General features: G+C 39.7%; 1 protein-coding gene and 1 long non-coding RNA gene across 2 annotated transcripts; one reads left to right on the top strand and one right to left on the bottom strand.

Annotated features, from left to right (window-relative positions):
* Positions 1–8,672: 8,672 nt before the first annotated feature.
* Positions 8,673–12,397, top strand: LOC135639585 (gibberellin 2-beta-dioxygenase 8-like). Its single transcript, XM_065153408.1, has 5 exons — positions 8,673–8,782; positions 8,879–8,983; positions 10,191–10,636; positions 11,268–11,589; positions 11,849–12,397. Exons 2-5 carry the CDS (start codon positions 8,939–8,941, stop codon positions 12,077–12,079), a joined length of 1,044 nt encoding a protein of 347 aa, XP_065009480.1. The 5' UTR covers positions 8,673–8,782; positions 8,879–8,938; the 3' UTR covers positions 12,080–12,397.
* A 197-nt stretch (positions 12,398–12,594) lies between these two features.
* LOC135639345 (uncharacterized) lies at positions 12,595–16,490 on the bottom strand. The gene is made up of 2 exons (XR_010496899.1): positions 13,252–16,490; positions 12,595–12,853 (listed from the first exon to the last, which is right to left on the bottom strand). It is a non-coding gene; the product is annotated as an uncharacterized LOC135639345 (long non-coding RNA).
* Positions 16,491–23,048: the final 6,558 nt, after the last annotated feature.

Raw genomic sequence — 23,048 nt, 5'->3', positions numbered from 1 at the left:
TGGTTGATACTCTAACTATCATAATTCACCACATAGTTTTCCTATTTTAGCCTCAATTCTTGTAAGAATTCTTTCATCCATAACATTTCTTTGTAAACCTCTATAGCAATAATATATTCTACCTCTGTGATGGAGAGAGCAATACACCTTTACAGTCTAGATTGTCATGACACGGTTCACCCTATAAAAGTAAGTACAAAACCTGATATGAACTTCCTCGTATCAATATCTCTTGTCATATCTGCATCTATGTAACCTGTCAACATAGGTGGTCTACCTCCAAAGCTTAAACAAACCTTAGAGCTTCCTCCGGTCTCGTACATACCATTGCATATATTAAACTTTCAACTGTTGAAGCATAAGGAACCTTTTGCATTTTCTCCTTCTCCCCATCACTTGACGAACTTTGTTCTGAATACAACTTGAAGTGACTTGTAAGAGGAGAACCAACTGGCTTTGCATTGCTCATAATGAACCTTTCCAATACCTTCTCGATGTATTTCTCCTGTGACAACCAAATCTTCTTGTTTTTTCTATCATGGAAAATCTGCATGCCTAATATTTGTTTTGTTGGCCCCATGTCTTTTATTGTAAAAGACTCACTCGGTTCCTTCTTTAACCTGTCGATTGTAAATATATCTTTCCTAAGAATAAGCATGTCATCAACATAAAGTAAAAGAATAATAAAATTCTCACCAAACCATTTGATTTACACATAATAATCTGAAGATGTTCTTTTGTATCCATTTTCAGTCATAAATGAATCAAAATTTATATACCACTATCTTGGAGCTTGCTTTAGCCCATACAAGCTCTTCCTCAATATGTAAACAAAGTTTTCTTTACCTTTGACTTTGAAGCCTTTTGATTGCTCCATATAAATTTTCTCCTCGAAATCACCATGAAGGAAAGCTGTCTTCACATCTAACTACTCAACCTCCAAGTTTTGGCTAGCAACAATACCAAGAGCAACACGAATAGAAGATATTTTAATAACAGGAGAAAAAATCTATTCAACGTCAATACTTTTCTTTTGACCAAAGCCTTTTACAACCAATCTAGTTTTATACTTTGGTTTAGAACAATATTCTTGAGTTTTCAACCTGAAAACCTACTTGTTCTTCAAGGCTTTCATTCCCTTTGGTAGTTGCACCAAATCATATGTGTGATTCTTTCGTAGAGCATCCATCTCTTCCTATATAGCAACTAACTGCTTTTTTTTCTACTTACTTTCAACTACTTCTTGGTAACTCTTTGGTTCACTTGCATCAGTAAGCATCATATACTCATCTGTAGAGTATCTTCTGGAAGGTTGACGTTGTCTAAAAGATCTTCTCAACTGAGGTTCTGCGGGAAGTTACTCCCCAACTCCTTCTTGCTCAACATGTCCTGTAAGTAGATCAACATCAGACTCTATACCATCTTCTTGCACATCTCCCCCATCACTATGATATACTATAGGAGTAACTGGGTCACAATATGCTAATCCTTCTGTAGAAGTCTTGGTTGGTGCCTTCTTTTTCAAATCCTCAAAGGTTTGATCCTTAAAGAACATCACATCTCTGCTTCTAAATACCTTCTGTTTTTATGGATCTCAAAGCCTATAACCAAACTGATTATGTGGGTAGCCAAGAAAAATACATTATTTAGTCTTACCATCCAGCTTGGACCTCTCATTGTTTGGAACATGTGCAAATGCACGACAACCAAATACTCTCAAATGCTTGTAAGAAATATTTTTCCCTGACCATACATGCTCTGCAAGATCACCATCTTGGGTTGTACATGGTGACAAGTTGATTACATCAACTACAGCCCTCAAAGCCTCATTCTAAAACTTTTTGGGTAGCTTAGCTGTGAAAGCATGCATCTAATCTTTTTTATGATGGTGTAGTTCATCCTTTCTGCAATTGCATTATGCTGAGGTGTATATATGCAATAATCATTAAACAATCATGTGTACTCACCACCATTATCTGATCTTATGTATTTCAATTGCCTTTTTGTCTCCCTTTTAACTCTTTGAAGATATTAATAATATGATCTTTGGTCTTCATAGCATAGGCCTAAATTTTTCTGGAAAAATTATCTATAAATGTGATAAAATAAAATGCACCACTGATATCAGGAACATTAATAGAGCCACTAGGAGTTTTTGTCCTCAAAGGACCACATACATCTGTATAAACACTGTCTAAGACATGTATTTTTCTAAACAAAGGAGGACTAGCAAATAAAACTCTATGTTGTTTTACCAGCCAAACAATCAATAAAACGGTTCATATGTGTGCCTTTGAGGTCTAGCAATACCACTCTCTTGGAAAGAGCTTGTAGCCCCTTCTCGCTCATGTGTTCCAATCGCCTATGTCACAACTTTATGCTGAAGTCTTTCTCTGTAGCATTTAACAGCTCACAACAAGCTTTGGCCTGTAATTTGTATAAAGTATGACATTTCTTTCCACTAGCCACAATAAGAGAATCCTTACTGAGCTTCTATTGCTAAATTTGCTATCGTAGTCTTCATCATCTAGCCTTCCAATTGAAATTAAATTCAGTCTCAAGTAAAGTACATGTCTTACATCCTTAAGTATCAACTTGTAGCCAAGGTTGATTTTTATATGGATATCACCCGTGCCAATGATGTTTGCTATGTCATAGTTGTCAATCTTTATAACATCAAAATTTTCAGACCTGTAAGTAGCAAAAAACTCCCTTCGTGGTGTAGCATGATAAGAAGCACCTATGTCAATCACCCACTCAAGATCCTGACACACATAAGAAAAAATTTCATTAGAAGGAGACAAAATCATATAATCACCACCTTGCACTATAGTTATAGTATTATCCTTTGACTCTGTAGACTCTACTTCATTTCCTTTTTTTTCTTGCTCTTCTTAGGTTGCTTGCATTGGTTCTTATAATGTCCTTTCTCACCACAGTTATAGTAAACAATATCCTTTTTTGATCTTAACTTGCTTCTACCATGCGTGAACTACTTTTGTCTTTAGACTTTGACCTTCATCTGTTCTCAGAGATAAGTGTCTGTGAATCATTCTGAGATGTTGTTGAATTCTTTCTTCTTAACTCCTCATTCAACAAACTGCTTGTTACTTGACTCATAGTGACAACACCATCTGGTGTAGAATTACTAAGGGAAACCATCAGTGTTTCCCAACTTTCTAACAAAGAACTAAGAAGTAACAATGCTTGCAAATCATCATCAATAGACATTTTCATAGAGGATAACTGGTTAGCGATACTTTGCATTTTATTTAAATGCTCAGCAATAGAAGCACCATTTTTATATTTCAGGTTCACAAGTTTTCTGATCAAAAAAGCTTTGTTGCTAGTTATTTTTTCTTTCATAGAAACCTTCCAACTTTTTCCAAAAAGAATATATAGAACTTTCAGTAGAAACATTGTGAAAGATACTATCATCGAGCCACTATCGAATAAACCAAACTATTTTTCGGTCTAACCTCTTCCACTCATCATCTGTTATAGTTATGGGCTTTGCACTATCCCCCTATAAATGCCCATACAAATCTTTGCAATATAAGAGATCATTCATTCTTAGTTTCCATATCATCCAATTGTTTCCATTCAAGTTAATTATGTGAGAAACACTACCGGCCTCCATGTTTGAATACAAAATTAAATCACCAAAACCCTACTTTAATACCAGTTGATGAGATATAAAGAGAAATAAACTTTTGTATATGAACAAATACTAGCAGACCATAACACGCAACATAATTAAATGAAAATCACAATAAAATAGAATACCAAGATTTATGTAAAAAATCCCTCCAACATGAAGGGTAAAAACTAAGGGCAAATCAGAGATAATCCATTATAAGAATAATGAATATACTAATATCAAAGTATTTTGCCCAAAACCCAAGCAACAATCTCAAGAGAATAATTGAGATACAAGGATTATGTCATTGTGCACAATATCTAAATTCTCCCCCAAGTAATCACAACAAGAATCTACTATAGATCTGATCTAACATAAGATGAGAACACTACTTGGATGATTGAGAACGGTCTCTCTGCGTTGTCCTTGTCATCTTCCATTTCCTTCTCTTATTTTTTTACCCTTTTCTCTTCCTTTTTGAATCAAGTTGCTACTGTAATTTTCTACCTTGTTACGATAGTTTTTCTCCTTATTTTTGTAGCCACCACATCCTCTTATTAGATCTAGGGTTAGGTTAAAAAAGAGGAGTGGGCTATGGGCTATTAAAGCCCACTATGGGCTGTCAGCCCAATAACATTAATTACGTGTTTCTTATGTACATACGACTGATTAATTAGCAGACTTATTCACGAAGCCTCTCGCTCGTAAATTATTTTTATTGCATCTGTTCAAAATCGGCATCCTTGATAGAAGTACCACCTTACGAGGGCATGATAGCAGATAAGATTTTTTCAACTGTACAAAAAAATCTTGCTAATTTAAAGAAAATCCTCACTATAAAGGAAGAACATATCAATGAGAAAAACAACTTATATCTTTAATTTCTATCATCTATCTTCTATAAAAAATGAATAAATACTATATAATGCAGTCTCTTTAGATATGTTTTCATCTACAATTTATTGAATTTAGATTGTATACTCGAACTCGCAAGTGCTTTTTTGTTCACAACTAATGGGCATTAGCTTACCTAAAATAATAATAATAAAATATAAATATTTTCATAACTCGGAGAGAAATTATTAATGGAGTCGTCATTTCTAGATCACATCCCCTCAAGGCGATCAGAATTTAAAAAAAAAAAGAAAAAAGAAAAATTGATCAAATCGAATCAATTGCCTCACATCCAGTTAGCTAATAAAAATGACATCATACGAAAAGAAAGTTCCCATGCAAATGGATTTTCTTTTCTTTTCTTTTTCTTACATTTATAGCAGTTTCAATAACGTCTTAGTAAAAAAGAATGGTACTCTCATCTTCTGTGGTTAGCAGTCCTCTATAAATCCACCGTGCTCACGCTTGGAGAAGCATCACTCTCCTCATCACTATGTCGGCAAGAGAGATCAGATTTGGTAGGCATGCATTTGGTTCATCAGACAGATTTTGCAATCACTTCTTTCGAGATCAAGCAAATGTATGGCGAAGGTACAGCGCCTGGTTGTTCTAAGATGCATCACTCATATTATGATGTGGAACTTGATTTGAGAGTACCCTGTAGCACAATTATATGGAAGGGACGCAAGCTGGGACCAAGACCAGGAAAAGAAGGTCATGGGTCTTTTTTCTCTTCTCTTCTCTTCCTCTCTCTGAGGGACCAACTGGTGTTGCCAAGCCTAGGAATTTTTTTGGCAGATGAAGTGAAGGAAGAGTCGCATGAGAGCAGGAAATGAGAGAAAATAATAATAATAATATTATTATTATCCTAAGTTAGTCTTGAGGTGAAACCGCACACATCCCGACAGAATATATATGAACTCAGTATGTGGGTCGTACTCGGTAAAACAAATCACGAACGATGGTGATGAAACCACACTTCCAAAAGAGGTACGAGTTGATGATTGAGGAGATCCAGAAGAATGGAAGACGGGCGATTTCCAATGATGAGTCGGGGGGACGATGATCTATGATTGACGTGGTTGAATTGACATCATATAATTTGCGATATGTGGGAGTGCTTCCGTGAGTCGGATGTGATGAGGGGAATGAATCGAACGAATCGTTGGTGTGCAGCAACTGCGTCACCACGATCTTGATCAGCTGATTGCATGCTTGGCCCAGTCAAAATCTGCCAAACAACGTACGCTTATCCTTTCTCGAGGACGGAGCCTGTCCTTTTTAAGATATTATGAATCTATTATGAGATTTGAACGAATCTTCTGTGCGATCTAGATGATCTTGTGTCAGATCTTCCTATCATCATCATCATCTTCTTCTACGGGGTAACTTACAAATAAATTTTGGTACAACCCAGATATACAACGAATATAAAATATAAAATATATTTTTAATAAAAATAAAATTTTATTTTATATAAAAAATATTATAAGTTTAGATAAATATCATATGGCATCTTAAAAATTTTAAAAATTATAGTAGCATCCCATCCCATGAATGAATGTTGAAATATATTATTGCTAATCCTAAAGTAACATCATCCATTTGGGTATTTGCAATGCAGCATCCATCCATCGGGATCAATCGATTTGAATGAAATTATCAACCACTCATTCACGTTTAAAATGTTGTATTTCAGAAATTAGGAGTGAATGTGAAATTCTACTATAAATGTTTACTGCAGGACCTCATGATTTAGATGGAAGGTCAGCTTCAACCAACGAGAAGCGTGCAATCATAGAGGTGCTCGAACAGGCCACATTGGAATCATGCATGTGAAGGTTGCAGATAGCAAGCTAGCTGAGAACAGCAACATCAAATGTTAAAAAGGAACGGACCACAACGTTGATTGAAGCGGAATGGAACAGGAGTTTCTGCCGAGTTATTATGGGAGGTAACGTAGCCATGAGTCCAACCACTCCTTCCCCTTCCCAATCATTGCAGATGTGTTTGGGGCGTCGGATGGTTGCACGTGAGTCAACCCCGTGGATTTCATGCCGACACGGACAGCCACTAAATCACAGTACCGATCCAAGAAGGAGAGATGGTACGATACCTCAAGCTGCAGCATGTGGCTTGCTGGCTGTGATTTGTGAAGGAGAGCAAGTTGGAGAGACTGTTCATTTCCTGTATCATTGTGGCGGCGCTATCTTCCTTTCTCCGGACCTAATTAATTATTGCAGCAGCTCCGTCCATATCCCTCCCCCCCCCCCCCTCCCCTCTACCTCAACTTAGTCGGTTGCTCGATTGTGATCCTAACGTCAACACCCTGCCGATTCCTTTGACGAAAGTGCACTGCATATCCTTTGATATCCCATTGACGAACGTGTTCTTTCTGACAACCAGACACGCAAATAGCAGCAGATGGATATGGATCGATGAACACACACACACTCATACCCGCACCTTCAGCACATGCCTTCTTCGCCTGCAGCTTCACTCTCGACCGCTAAATTCCCGTCTTCCCCAAGTAAGTTCGAGATTTGGCCGTGTCTTCTTCTCGTTGACGTACTTTTCCGAACTGCTTCCGAAGACTTTTCCTGCAAACAATAATGCTTCTGCATAAGTGCATGTAGATATCTACATCTATGAATATCATTATCTTGTGGCGCCCGAAACATTATTTTTCTGAAACAGGTGGTGGGCATATGTATCGGTAGGTTGAACCATTCTGAGTTGGAACTTCGATGAGCTTCTCAGAAATCTATGGAACTCGATATGGAGCTACAACTGGAATACAGTAATTCTCATGAATGTAAATCCATGGCTGTCTCCAAAACTAGATCCAAGTCAGAACTGCTCCAAGTCGTACAAGTTTGCGTGCAGGGATTATATTCTGAAACTAAAACGTATCAACTATGCCTTGATACATGAAGGGCTTGTCTTTCAGGTTCCAGGGAGATGCTTTGCAAGGACATGCAATTGTTTCTAGCTGGGCGGATGTCATATATTCACATCTCTCTCTCTTTCTCACATGCGCACACACACATACACACACACGCAAATGCGTACAATGTATATAAATCCATAATTAATGGGCCATATATGCTACAGTTGTGGTGGCCGCACTTCGAGAGCATTCATTCAGGACCACTTAAAAGTGAAGATTTCTAGAAAAGATCTTTAATGAAACGCCTATACCGTGTTTCTTCCTTATATTTCATAACCTGATTTTCCCATCATTAGCTTCAAATCACAAAAAGAAGCAGCAAAAACAAAGTTTATTTTCTTTTTTTTTTTCTTCTTCTTTTCAGATGGAATAAATCTTACCTATTATCAATACTGATTTTTATAAATCAGAAATTTTACTGTCATCTCTGACGAGCAACTTCTAACTCTTCCTTTCTGTCATCCAATTGGTATATATATATATATATATATATATATATATATATATATATATATATATATATATATATATATATATATATATATATATATATATTACTGTGGTTGGAGAACTCCTTGAGAGTCGGTATTCTTAGCGTTAGCCATGCATGGATTGCTCCTTTATTTTAGATGGAGGAGATGTAGCAAACCCATACATACATACATACATGAAGATGGTATTTTGCAATATCATGGACTGTTGAGCCCTAGACTTAAAGAACTAAAATCCAAAATTTATGTTGATAAATTATCGAGAAGAAGGAGGGTGTTTCTTTTGGACATTAATTTTGGGGATTCAAACTCATCACTGATCAATCCAGACTACGCTTGGTGACAATATTTGTTACACAAATAGTTCATACTCGTTGAGGCAGTAAACGACACATTAAGTAGGTAGGATTAGGAAAGCCACCGCTCTAGCAAGCAGCAGCACCATTTACCAGCATTTCCATGAATGGGGGAAGCGATCCATCGGTGAGGTAGTTGGTCTGTATGAATGACAACATCCTTATCCAATTTTTGCTCATCTCATGAACTCATCAGGGTTAAAGCCGTGGGTGAAGCGTGTGGAAAGCCTCGGTGGGGGAGATAGCGACGGCTTCACTCCCTCTCCCATGAAAGAGGGCCGATAAGCTCTCAGCGCTCTGTCAGCGGGCTGCCATTCACTATTTGCTATTTGCGGACCCACCGAAGATTTTTCTTCACTGGTTTATCCTGCGATGCAATCTCTATATAAGCAAAGGAAGCTGAAGAAGTTGCCTTGGGAAGACTGAAGGTCTTGTTTCGGAACCACATCAGGTACTATTTCTAAATACCTTTCAGGCAGTGTATGTCTTAGCATCCACCGGTTTATGTTCCAGTACTAGAGTTCCGATGCGTTGTTTCCATAAGCAGATAAAAGGGTCATCTCTTTGGTGAGTTGAAGGAAGCCAAACAAGTGTGTCCTCGAGAAGAATGGAGATCATGAGAATCGTTTCAGAAGCACAGGAGCTCGATCAGGTACTGTTCTTAAAATCTTTTTGCAAGCAGTGCTTTCATGTTTACATCTCTGTTTGTTTCCGGAAAGTTGAGAATGGTTCTTTATTCGAAGGAGTAGCTAGCGGCTGTATACCACGTAAAAACGAGTTGTGGACGCAGACGGCTGTCAGTTCATTGGGACTTGGAAAATTTCCGATCCTTTCGTTTACTCTTAATATGATTTTTCTCGATCCTACAATCTAATATAATATGATATAATATAATATAATATAATATACTACGGTGCCGATGCAGTGATATCCACGGACATAATAAGCCTCACTCGACTGGGGTTTTGGGAGACGACATCATCTCGAAGCTACTACTCCTACTTTTGATTCAGCCAGCTAATTAAGTAGCAGAGTTCTTCATTCTTCCCAGTCAAAACTGACCCAAACCATTCGTTCTTTTTTTCTCGCTGAACAATTTCCTAATCTTCGTTCTGATGATGCTGTTCTTTCAAATCTAATCACCTATGTTCATTTCTTCCCGGTTTTCAGATAAAAAAAATATATATTCGTTTGAACTCGTATTGCCTGTCCAAGGGCATACCACATAATAGACTAATATACCACATATATATATGAAATAGACGTACAAAGGAAAGCAGATTGGGTAGAACTTTGTGTATGGCCAGCACATGTGGTTGCCTCTGTCGGACAGAGCATGTAAGGAAGCCACGTGCTTTGAAGTCGCCGAGAGGAGTAACGTCGCGTGATCGGCCATGTCCGTGCACCACGGCAGCCTCAAGTCCCACGTGGCGTCGGGTTGGGGCACAGAAAACCTTGAACTCGAGGATTAGGCGCAAGCAATGGCGGGCAATTGTGAGGCGCATCCCTCAAACACGTTCCCCTGCAATGGAGATGCTAATGCGGCTTTTGGCTCCATCGATGAAGTCAAATCCAGCCTCTCATCTTTCTTTCACAACATCCTCCTACATCACTATCTTTGAGGAACCCTTGCGTTTACTGGTAACTCTTAAGTCCTTTACATTTTAATATGGGGAGGAGGGTCTTTCGGTGTACATGCTACTCGTTACATTTCAGCAGTGCAATATTATCCTGCTTACGTTACGTCTTACCGACTCATGGTTCTCTAAGGAAGTGGTCCTGCCGTGTAAACGAGCCTGGTCTTACCACTTGCTACCTGCTAAGCACTCGGCTTCACACTATATATGCCTTCCTCGCAGGCTGCTGTAGATCACAGTGCAACCGTGATGGATTCTAATCCACCATTCGTTGCCACCTACAAGAGCCTCTTTAGCAGTCGAGCAAGTATGAACGACGAAGCCGAGTTACTGGCGGTGGAGTGCGACCTCCCGCTCGTCGACCTCAGCCGTCTAAACAGCAAGCTCGAGGCGAAGCAATGCAAGCAAGATATCATCACTGCCGCCACGGAGTGGGGCTTCTTCCAGATAGTGAACCATGGCGTGTCCAACAGTCTCTTGGCAAGACTGCGACGACAACAGGTAAAGATGTTTCGGCAGCCGTTCAAGAAGAAGGTGCTCGACTTCTCCGACGACAGCTACCGCTGGGGGACACCCACGGCGACCAGCCTGAAGCAGCTGTCGTGGTCGGAGGCGTATCATATTCCTGTGTCTTCCGCGAACAAGCTTGCCAGAACCAGCACCAACAGGTATTTCCTAACATAAACATGGGTTTCTAAGCTTTGATTTTTCTAAAAATTAATTTCCTAAATGAAGTTCAAGAAATTCTCAGGCGAAGCGGAACATGAAATCTATCATACTTCAAGTTTTAATTTGTTATTACATCTCTCATTCTACTTTTTCTTTCTGAAAGCGTTCGTGGCCTATTAATTTTATTAACTTGATAAGAAATTTAGAATTTTAAACTATTAATATGTGGATCAAAACATATGTCAGTCATTTGACTTCTTTTAATCATATCTCACATATATATAAAAATAAATCAATAATGATCGTATAAGAAATGACTGACTGACCTTTAGAGACACAAAATCCTCAGCATCAAAGCTAAAAAGTCATTGCAAAACTTCTTTTGTCGTTAAAACTGAGTTTTAGGTTAAGGATGTTTTCTTGCCATTAAAAAAATAATAATAATAATAATAAAAAGCATTTTTTTACATCTCTATCTTTATGTCATGAATGCTATTCTGGACGCCGAACAGCACGAGTCCTAAATGCAAAATGTCGAGTAATTCTTCTGAAACTTTCATCGATCAATAGATGCGTGTATTGTGAAGTAACAGGGAATGGCTCGAATGGCCATCTCGTACTGCAACGCAGGTGTGTGATAGAGGAGTTCTCTGCGGCAATGGCTCAGCTGGCAAATCAACTGGTCGATACACTTGCAGAAGGATTGGGACGCGATGGCACGTATATCAAGGAAAACTGCACGCGCAATTCGTGTTATCTGCGACTCAACCATTATCCGTCATGCCCACTCCCCGGTGAAGTGTTTGGGTTGGTTCCTCACACTGACAGTGATTTCCTCACCATCCTGTGCCAAGACACGGTGTGTGGGCTGCAGTTGAACAAGGCTGGGAGATGGGTCACCGTCAAGCCTAATCCTAACGCGCTGATCGTCAACATCGGCGATCTATTCCAGGTAATAATACTTCCTAGTGATCCAACACCCCTTACGATTAATTTCCTGTAGTTAGATAGCTAGTTTCATCGGTACAGAGGAAGCAAGATGAAATAAGATCTCTCAATATGATAGTTTTAGGTTCAGGAAGTGGAAAGGGAGACAACAAATGAGTGCTGCAACAGTGAGACGTTTTGTGCTTCGGCAGAATCAACCAAGTGTTCATGCGATTGCCACACCAAAGCCTTTAACGAGACTATGCTGCTTTATGTAAATGCAGGCTTGGAGCAATGGCTTATACAAGAGTGTGGAGCACAGAGTCATGTCGAATCCACACCTCGAGAGGTTCTCGGTGGCCTACTTCGTTTGCCCCTCCAAAGAAACATTGATCCAGAGCAGTGCACTGCCAGCCATCTACAGAAAGTTCAGCTTTGGAGAATACAGGCTGCAAGTTCAACAAGACGTCAGGCTAACCGGTCACAAGGTTGGGCTTACGAGGTTTCTCGCTTGAAGCGGATGAAACATAAAAGACTACAGCAGATGCAAAGTTTGTTCCACATTTCTTCTTCCTTCTTTTCTCCGGAGGGGTTTAGATTCTTAGTGTGTTCTTCCATATCAACTTTTTTTGCCAAGAATATTAGATTTCGAAATTGTCGTCCTAGGAATTAATGTGAATTTGTCAGAGAACCAAATCTACTGAATCTTTTTGCGCACCATCGATCAGTTGGTCTTTGATACAGGTCAGAAAACCGTAGCTTAAATGTCGAAACGAGTGTAGGAGGAATGTGCTTTTAGTCCCAATAAATTGTTTTCTGTGTCCATTGTTGAAGATGTTTAGTCACCAAATGCACATTTTTAAATGGGTTGAAAGAATAGCTACCATGAACAAACACCACCGAAGAAATCACTACATTCGTGAATAGGTTCATTTCTGCATTATTTTCCACCATGGAGCTATTTTAGATATCACATTTGTAAAGGAAAGAGACAGAGGCAAACTGGTATTTGCCACAAACTGCTTTGTGATTCGCAAGAACTATATAAAGTTTGATCAAACAAGCACGAAAACACACCAGAAAAATGTCTTCACCACTCGAGAACGAGGAGATAAATCTTATCTGAATTGGACAATATAACCAACTGCTCGATCACTCATCATCATTTATTGAGATCTATAATTATTGCCAAAACTTGTAAAGAGTGTTTGTAAAATCTTCACACCACACTAAAGAATGCATCCTCCAGTACATGGATGCGTACCTATCCATCTTCAGCATCGGATTGGCTGCATTGAATTAAAATCCAATAATGCATTAGCTCGATCAAATAGACAAAAAGAGAAAAGCTATCATCTTAGTATGACCACAGTGTGATGCATTTGTGGAGGCAGGTACCACAACCGATGCCTGGCTATGTTTTACTGGTTCATTCACAGATACTCCTAGTTTTGGTTAGAATTTCTTAACAAACAAAGGGACGATGCAATAAATAGTCTTAAAGCTTATACAAAGTGTAGTTTACTGAATCATACTTGCTTATTTAGTCAATCTAAGTAGGAAGACATGTTAGGGTTTTGGACTTAGTTTGGTTGCAAACTTTAGAGGTAGAGAATTATTTTAAATGATGAGAGTTTAAGTTTTGAAAAGAAAATTTGATCGAGAGGAATGCATGGGAAATTCTTACCTGACTTCAAAGCATGAACAGATGCTTCTATCTTCCCATTCCAAGTTGTGGAACCATTCGGCATTTTCAAGTCCTACAACATGCACCTTTTTCAACTTTTTTTTGCACTTTGTAGGCCAATAGGGAGCCTCCTCGATTCAGAACAACCTCCAGCTTCATATATTTCAGTGATGGTCAATCCAAAGTTCTGGCTCCTGGCTCTCTTTGGTAAGAAACAACTCAGCTTGGGCAACTCAGTGAGGAACACTCCTTAGCATGGGGAAAACCTCCTTTTATAACACAACACTATTCTCCTCTGAATAATCACCTTCATTGAGTGGTTATTTTTTATCTCCAATCTTTCCAAGTGTTGGAGCTCATGGTTATTTTTAATTTACTGATACCTTGACACGTTTAGTTTCTTCAATTTTGTAAGAGTACCTGATGGTAGCAATCTCAAATGAGCTGAGTTCAATGTCAGTGAGAACAGAGAGCACAGTTTTGTGCAGCTAGCTACTTCTATCAGAGTGAGGTTCCGCAGGCTTCCACGAGGAACAGCTCCAGTGCAGAAGCTAGTTAAATTGGGCATGTTCAATAGTTTTACAGTTCGTAAATTTGGCAGCAAAATGGATCCTTGTGGAAGCCCTTCAATATTTAGTATTGCTTCCGGCCCAGCAAAATCATTAACAAGTTCTTCCAGACTTGAATGCACTCTCTGAAGTAATTCTTGCGGTAATATGACAATCATCTTTTTGCAACCTTTTAAATCAATAGTTCTTAATTTTCCAAATTATTGAGCCAGAAGTTGCCCCTGGCAGATCTGTTCCAGATGCTTCATGTTCCAAAGGTATAGCTTTTCAAGTTCACCAAATGCGTTTGATGGAGTATATTGTGTTGACTTAAGAACACACTGCATTTGATGGCAGTTCACAACACATACCTCACACATGCAAAGCCACACTGTCCATCTAACTCTGCCAAATCTGTGAGAGCCCAGTGGCAGTCATCTAGCCTTAATTCCTCGGTTCTTTTAAGAAAATGCTTGGCCCAATTCATTGATTAGCTCACTCCCTTTAGAAAGAAGTTTTTCTGGTGTATACAAGTGTTAGGACTCTAGCTAGGAGAGTCCTAATTGAGAGGGACATTCATGTAAAACTGTTAGGACTTTAGCTAGGAGAGTCCTAATTGAGAGGGACATTCTGTTAGGACTCTAGCTAGGAGAGTCCTAATTGAGAGGGACATTCATGTAGGAGGTTTTTTCTTAGAGAAGAATTAGGAGTTGTAAGGGAATAGGAGTCTTGAGTAGGAGTCCTATTAGGAGTTGGTTAGAAGTAAGAGTCTTAAGTAGGAGTCCTATTAGGAGTTAGGGTTTAGAAGCCCTATAAATAGCCATGTATTCCTCCTCTTTTCTCAAGTAATAGATGAAACTTTTCTGCAGCCTTTGAGCAGCACTTGGAGGGAGGAACCCCTATAGAGTTCCAAGGAGGCCGATCCCCTAAAGAGATCAACCCCAAGTTTAGAATCTGCAAGGGTTCTAACACCAGGTATCAGAGCAGCGTTCTTGGTGTCTCGCTGCCCTTCCACAGCCATCCATCAACCCTCCACAACCGTCCAAAGCAATTCCCACAATTGCTTAAAAGATCATCGCCGAATTCCGTCATCATCTCCACCACCACGAATCATCCTTTGATCTTCCCGTGAATTGCAACAGGTTCTGGTTTTCTACCTTACTACTGCTGCAATTTAGTTATCTTTATTTGAAAATCCCAAAAAAATTATTCCTATATTGCTGCATAAACTTTTCGTCATAAAGTTTTCATCTCTACGACGAAAGATACATTGCAGAATTCCAACCGTATAGCACTGTCTGTTTGATCTTGCTACTATGTTTTTTCTATCCAAATCTCCACGAAATTTTATGACATATTTGACACTTCCTAACAACAGATTTCCCTTTGGTTTTGTCAAAAAATTCTCAATATAAACCATTGATATTTTACATCTAATCTGCTATACTTGAAAATCTGCACCGTAAAATTTCAGCCGCATAGCACTGATTGTTTGATCTTGATACTACGTTGTTTCTATCCAAATCTCTACGAAATTTTTATGATAGCTTTGACACTTCCTAATAGTGGATTTCCCTTTGGTTTCATCAAAAAATTCTCAATATAAACTTCTGATCTTTTACGTCCAATCTGCTATACTTAAAAATCTATGCTGCAGAAAATTTCAGCCGCATATTGTTGCCTTAACCCATCTATTTGCAATCTTTTTTGAATGAAATTTCTTATACACTTTATAGATCATCTTGGCTTCCATCTAAGATTGATCTATTGAGGAATTCATCTCTAAAACCGATTTTTGTGTTGCTATAAATTTTCATCGTAAACTGCTGAAATTTTTCGACGAGAATTCTGCTATCGCAACTTGCACCAATTTCCTTGCTATTATACTGCCGAAATTTTCTTGATTAAATTAGTCATCCTTGCTGTCATATAAACTGTGATTTTGCTATCAATTCCCTCCTCAATTCTCTCAAGTTTTTGGTGGAAATTACGTCGAGAAACCGTTGTTTCTTCGACGACAATTCTGCTCTTACAAGACAGCACATACTTGCTGCAACTTCCACTGATTTCTCTCAAACCTTTGCTGCCATCTACCACAGATCCAAAACTTTCATCCACAGCCCTAAAACTCCACTAAACCACACCCTCAAACTGCACCCAAAATAGCCACAAAACAAGCCTAAATCGTAGCCTACATCCACCGATCCACCAACCCTTTCGACCATCACTTCTCTCAACCTATACATGCCTTTAACCTGACAACAAAAGAGAGATCTTAACATCATAGATTTGGAGGCATATACTATGGCATCTAAGGAGGCAATCGATGCTAAATTCGAAGCCTTAGAGGCGCGAATGGAGGATAAGATTCAGACGCTCTTTACCGAACTCAGATTGGGCCGACTACTAAGCCCGAAAAAATCATATCACGGAGAGAGCTTTGCCCAATCGCACCAGGCCCGAAGAGATGAGTTCCAAGGGAGGGGAGGCTCTATGATCGATCCCAACTATCCACGCATAAGGGTGGACTTCCCTAGATGGGAAGAAGGAGACCCGATTGGTTGGATCTTGCACGCGAAGCGATATTTTCGGTACCACAAAATCGCGGATGCATCTATGGTGAAAATTGCAGCTATACATCTTGAAGGGGATGCTATACAGTGGTTTGACTGGTTTGAACATACTTATGGAGTCCTTTCATGGCAACAATTCAAAGAAGGACTGCTGATCCGCTTCAGACCAACCGATTACGAGAATATTGACGGACAACTAGCAAAGATCCGACAAACCTCCACCATTCAGGAGTACCAAACCAGGTTTGAAAGGTTATCTAATCAAACTCTTGATTGGTCTCAAAAACAGCTATTGAGGACCTTTATTGAGGGCTTGAAGCCGGAGATCCGAGGAGAAGTTAAAGCGCGACAACCATACACGCTTATGGCAGCCATCTCTTTCGCACGACATCAAGAGGAGCAATTGAACCATGAAGCTCGAAGGACTAGGGTCACTCCTCAACCAGTAATATTGAAGCCCTTAGCCCCCCTTGCTGTTGACCGAGTCCCTGCACCAAAAAGGTTGACAAGAGAAGAGCTTCAGGAGCGATCTACGAAGGGGTTATGTTGGCATTGCGACGAGCCGTGGAGCCCCGAGCATTGCTATAGTAAAGGGAGACTTTTTATCATTGAACTAGTAGAAGAAGAGGTCAATGAACATCCAGAAGAGAGCATTGAACATAAAGAAGAAGATGCAGAAGAAGAGCCACAACCGACCGAAGTTACGGTACATGCACTAGCCGGTTACTCAAACCCGCAAATTATGAAAGTTGGAGGCCTTCTCAAACAACAACTGATCACTGTTTTCAACGACACGGGCAACACTAATAATCTCCTAAACAGTAAGGTTGCTATCCGAATGGCATTACCTATCGAGAATCGTTACAGGTTTGATGTTAAGGTCACCGACAAACGGATTTTGAAGTGTGATCGTAGGCGCCCGCAGGAGAAACTATTGCTGCAGGACCAAGAGATAATTGCATATTTCTTCCTTCTCCCTCTTGATGATCATGAGGCCATGCTCAGAATTAAATGGTTGACAACATTAGGTGATTTTTCTTGGAATTTTATGAAACTAATTATGAAATTTTACAGTAAGGAGAAACAGGTGATACTGCACGGGAAACGTGGGGGCGACGTAACGATGATTTGCACACAACAAATGAAGAAGGTTTTGCATAAAGCATGCAGTGGCTTTTTGGTACAACTTGAGCAGCAAACTAAGGGAGAGCCAACAAAATTGGAAGATCCAAATCTACTTCCTTTGCTTGCTGAATTTTCAGATATATTTGATGAACTACGCAACCTACCTCTTACCCGTCGGCATGATCATTGTATAACAATTCTTCCAGGCCAATCTCCAGCAAATGCTCAGCCATATCAGTATCCACATCTCCAGAAGGATGAAATAGAAAGGATTGTAAAAGAGATGCTCAAAACAGGAGTTATTCGACCATGTTGTAGCCCCTACTCTTCACCGGTGCTCCTCATACGAAAGAAGGATGAAATATGGCGATTATGTGTTGATTACCGAACTCTCAATGGCATAACCATCAAGGATAAATACCCTATTCCAGTAGTAGATGAGTTGCAAGATGAAAGGGAGCACAAATCTTCACAAAGCTGGACCTTCGATCCGGGTATCATCAAATACAAGTATGCGAAGAAGACATACCGAAAACCACCGTTTGAACACACAATAACCACTATGAATTTTTGCTTTCTTCAAAAGAAGGTGGAATATCATGGGCATATCATATCAGAGGAAGGTGTGGTAGTAGACCCCTTCAAAATTGGAGCAATGCAAAATTGGCTGACCCCGAGAAACATAAAATTGCTACATGGCTTTCTGGGTTTAACAGGCTACTACTGCAAGTTCGTGAAAAACTATGGAGAGATCAGTGCACCACTTACTTCCTTTCTGAAAAAAAATGTCTTCCAATGGTCGGATAGAGCCTTTGTTGCCTTCGACAAACTTAAGGCAGCCATGACGACGACGCCGGTGCTAACACTACCAGATTTCAACCGACCCTTCATTATTGAGGCCGACGCATCTGGAGTCGGAATTGGAGCAATTCTCATGCAAGATGGTCGACCACTCGCATACACTAGCAAGACATTATCTCCCTCCCATCAAAATAAGTCAACATATGATAACGAGATGCTCGCCATTGTGCGCGCAGCAACGAGGTGGAGACCCTACTTGATTGGTCGACGATTTCAAATTAAAACCGACCATAAAAGCCTCAAGTACTTTTTGGAGCGAAAGATATCATCCCCTGAGAAGCAAAACTGGGTAACAAAACTTCTTGGATTTGATTATGAAATAACTTACAAAAAGGGGAAAGAGAATGTTCTTGCAGATGCGCTTTCGCAACTACCCGAGCAAGCTAAAGTTTTGGCCATTTCACTTTCGACCAGCGACTTCCTTGAGGATATTAAGATGGAATGACAGGAAGATTCAGAGGCTAGTAAGATTATAAAAAAATTGGAGGAAGCACCAAGCTCCGTAGCTCATTACAATTGGGACTCAAAAGAATTACACTATAAGAGTACTAAATTGAAAAGGAGTATGGCATATCACTCACAAACCGACGGCCAGACAGAAGTTGTAAATAAGTGCTTGGAGATAGCCCAAAGCCACCCACCAAATATGACTACCCAAGGAGGACTTCAGACTCAGCCAAGTGCCATTATTGATCGACAGATTATGACTCGACGACGACGATCCACTACTGAATTGCTAATACAGTGAGCAAACCTACTAACAGAAGATGCAACTTTGGAGAACTATGATGACTTGAAGATCAAATTCCCAAAATTCATGAATCGCCAGCCTCGAGGACAAGGCTGATTTGAAGAGGGCGGGTTTGTTAGGACTCTAGCTAGGAGAGTCCTAATTGAGAGGGACATTCATGTAAAACTGTTAGGACTTTAGCTAGGAGAGTCCTAATTGAGAGGGACATTCTGTTAGGACTCTAGCTAGGAGAGTCCTAATTGAGAGGGACATTCATGTAGGAGGTTTTTTCTTAGAGAAGAATTAGGAGTTGTAAGGGAATAGGAGTCTTGAGTAGGAGTCCTATTAGGAGTTGGTTAGAAGTAAGAGTCTTAAGTAGGAGTCCTATTAGGAGTTAGGGTTTAGAAGCCCTATAAATAACCATGTATTCCTCCTCTTTTCTCAAGCAATAGATGAAACTTTTCTGCAGCCTTTGAGCAGCACTTGGAGGGAGGAACCCCTATAGAGTTCCAAGGAGGCCGATCCCCTAAAGAGATCAACCCCAAGTTTAGAATCTGCAAGGGTTCTAACAACAAGCCTTTGATTCCCAGTCATGAACATTATAAATAATGAAGTAGCTCAAGTCCTTCAAAACATTATGAGGAACAACAAGATGTTGAGAAAAATGTTGGGCCTCCTTGACAACAGCTCAAGTCTGACCAAACGATACAAAGAAGCAACCTCCATAAGCAGAGCCTCACTCACATTGTAACCTTTCATGCAAAATTTCTTCCAATCGAGTCAGCTTATATATCAAGTTACCTGGCATCTCCAGTAAAGAACAATCTGAAATCTCCAAAAGTTTTAGATTCACCAAAGTAACTATTTCATCTGGCAACTTACGGCTACGACATTCCTGCAAGACAAGTATTCTGAGGTTCTTTAGTTTCCCAACCAAACCAATATCCCCCAGCTTTCTGCATCTGTCCAGATGAAGCGTCCCTAGATTTGTTAAGCACTTCAATGATGAGGGTAATGATTCAATATCAGTGTCACTCAGATCAAGAACATTGTGTGCTGCCATCGTCTCAACGAATTTGCTTGGTACACCACTAGTGTTTGGGTGCACGTTCAGCAACAGAAAAACCAGCCTGAAACAATTTGGATGTTCAGGAATGACATGTATATCATTGTACATAAGCGAAATTCTCTTGCATGGTTCCAGATTTTCAACCTCTGGCCAATCTCTCATTCCCAGTCCAGCTTTAACAAGGAAATGTTTGTCGTCCTTGGATGCAATGTATACAGCCACATCTTGCACCACGTCATGAAGCTTTAAACATCCCAACTTCAAACTATTCAGTATTAAACAAGAAGACTTCAGTTTCTCAACCAAAAAATGCACTGTCTCTCACATCCTCTAAAGTGACAACATCACTTAAAAGGCTCTCCCATACGGCATATCGTGTAAGTTCATCCTCGCTGATGTCGTAGTCCTCACGGAACAGGCAGCAGTAGAGAAACAACACTTTCAATTCAGCAGTTTTCAGTTGTTTGTAGCTCAGTTCTAGTGATTTGAACAGTTGTTCCTCCACAACTTCCTGGTTTGTAGGAATGGATTGCTTGAGTTGCGATAACACATCGTGCCAAGCACCTTTCTCCTTGTATCCTTGTAATGCCCTTCCGACCACAAAAACTGCCAATGGCAAACCACCACACTCTTGTGCGACCATTTTTGCAACATGTTCTACATCAGGAGAGACTTGGCAACATCTCCTGCCTTACTTTTGAAAAGTTCCCATGAATCTGCTTCAGACAAGACAGCAACTTCCACCGAGACATCAGTTTCCTTAACATGGCATAAGTCAAGTTTACGAGAGCTTAGTATGATTTTGCAGCCTGTGTGCTCTTCTCCATAAGGCATTCCAACTTCTCGTAGCTCCAACCTAGCCCATATGTCATCCAGCATGATCAAAATTTTATTCTCCTTCTTCATCCTACTAGCCAGCAAACTAATCGCAGTTTCACCAGGACCCAAGTCTTGCAAGCCCAGCTGATCAGCAATGCCATGTTGGATGTGAGCTATGGTTGGATTCTGTGATACCGGCACCTTGACTACAGCATCAAACTTTTATTCTTCATGCAGCCTTCTGCACAATTCTTCCATCAAGGTTGTCTTGTCTACTCCCCCCATACCGTTATATTCCAATCGAGTGCACATTGTCATCAGCTGATGCATTCATCACCTTATCCATGGCATCCCTTGTGGAGCCAAAGGCCATAAAGTCTCCCATGGGCATGGGAACAATGGACGCTGAGTGCCATGGTTGAAAAATATTCTGGAAATTCATTTTGTCCAGGAGTTTCTTAGCATCAGATTCTATCTTGGTGGCCTCATTTCCAATCTTATAGTGGGATGACAAATTAGGAAGTCTCCTCCCAAATCATCTGATATCCTCTCCAATCCGGTTCTCAATCTCATTATATTGTTCCTCAAGTTCATGCACTTAACTTACCCACAAGGTGACTTCATCATAAATATCTTCACTTCTCTGCTCACCTTCCTCTACTCTTCGCTGTATACCATTCCTTGTGCTCCTCAAAGCCTCGATCTGTACTAAGTTTCTTGAATTTCTTTTTGTGAAATATAATATTGCTTGCATGGGACTTGCATTCTTTATATAAGTCCTTCAAAACATCAGTCCCAAATCCACCAAAAATTCCTCCACATAGAGTGAGACAGGGACAAACCATGACCTGTGCTGGAAGGACAAGAGTATGGCTGATTGGATTAACAGTGATGTCACTATAAGCAGTCACCAGATATCACTTTTATTAACAATGAATAATATTATTTGCAAATTCTTTAAATTATAAATGCTGATAACTGATTAAGCTTCAATTTCATTTTAATGTGAGGACTAAATGAAATAAAATTTCCAAATTAGCAGCCACCAGATATCACTTTTTAGCTCTACATGACCCTTTCTTAAAAGAATTTGTGTGTGTACCCCTGTAGCAAATGTTTCATAATTGACCATTCAAAGTTGCAATCATATACAAGCTCCTCGAAACAGTGAGAGTTAGAGGTTGAATGCTTTGTTTTTTCTTTTTTTATACAAAGGAATGAATATATGTAATATTTGCAATTGGTAAAGGATCCTTCTTTTGTTGAGGTGAGACTCTAAATATACAAATTATGAAGAACCTTGTGAAAGCTAAAACTCAAAGTCAAAAAGAAGGAAAAAGAAAAACCAAACCATGTAGACTAACTCTGGTAAAGCTTCCTCAAAAACAATATCACTTCATACTATTCATTATGTCTAATTTGGATAACAAAATTGTCTAGTTAAACAGTGGAACAGAGGCATTTGGCAGTTTTTTAGTCCTCATGTAAACAAAATTGTCTTTTAAATGGACACTTTTCTTGAGCACTATTTCTTTGGGCTTTAGCTCTTGATTCTCTTGAGCACTATTTCTTCTTGTGTCACTTTTCTGTGTCCTTTGGGCAATTTCTGGAACAAAGACTTCATATTAACCTTTCTGACCCATCCGAATGGTGCATTGGTGATCAGATTTTTGAAGGCTCACAACTGGGGGGAGCCTGGATTGAGGTTGTCTGCTGTTAGTGCCACAGGGTTATGGTGGATTTGGAGGGCGTGTAATGAGGCCCTATATGATAATTCTAAAATGACTGTTTCCAACTTATTTCACCTAGTCATTGGATCAGCCTTGGCTTATGACATAGCTAAAACTCCTGATGGCAGTATACATGCGACTGTCCCTCGGAAGGTTTATTGGTTCCCTCCTCAGGTGGGATTGGTTAAGCTGAACTATGATGATTCGATGGGAGGAGACCAAGTTAGGAGTGCTGATCTTTCTAGCACGGGTTGTACTAGATCTCTTTCAATAATATAACTTTTATCTTTTCGGAAAAAAAAAACACCAATGATGCTAATCTAATAATCACTGGATGCAGGT

Source organism: Musa acuminata, chromosome BXJ3-6 (genome assembly GCF_036884655.1).
Source record: "Musa acuminata AAA Group cultivar baxijiao chromosome BXJ3-6, Cavendish_Baxijiao_AAA, whole genome shotgun sequence".
Taxonomy (NCBI): Eukaryota; Viridiplantae; Streptophyta; class Magnoliopsida; order Zingiberales; family Musaceae; genus Musa; species Musa acuminata.
Note: the sequence above shows the minus strand (reverse complement) of the source record. Positions and strands in the feature narration are given on the sequence as shown.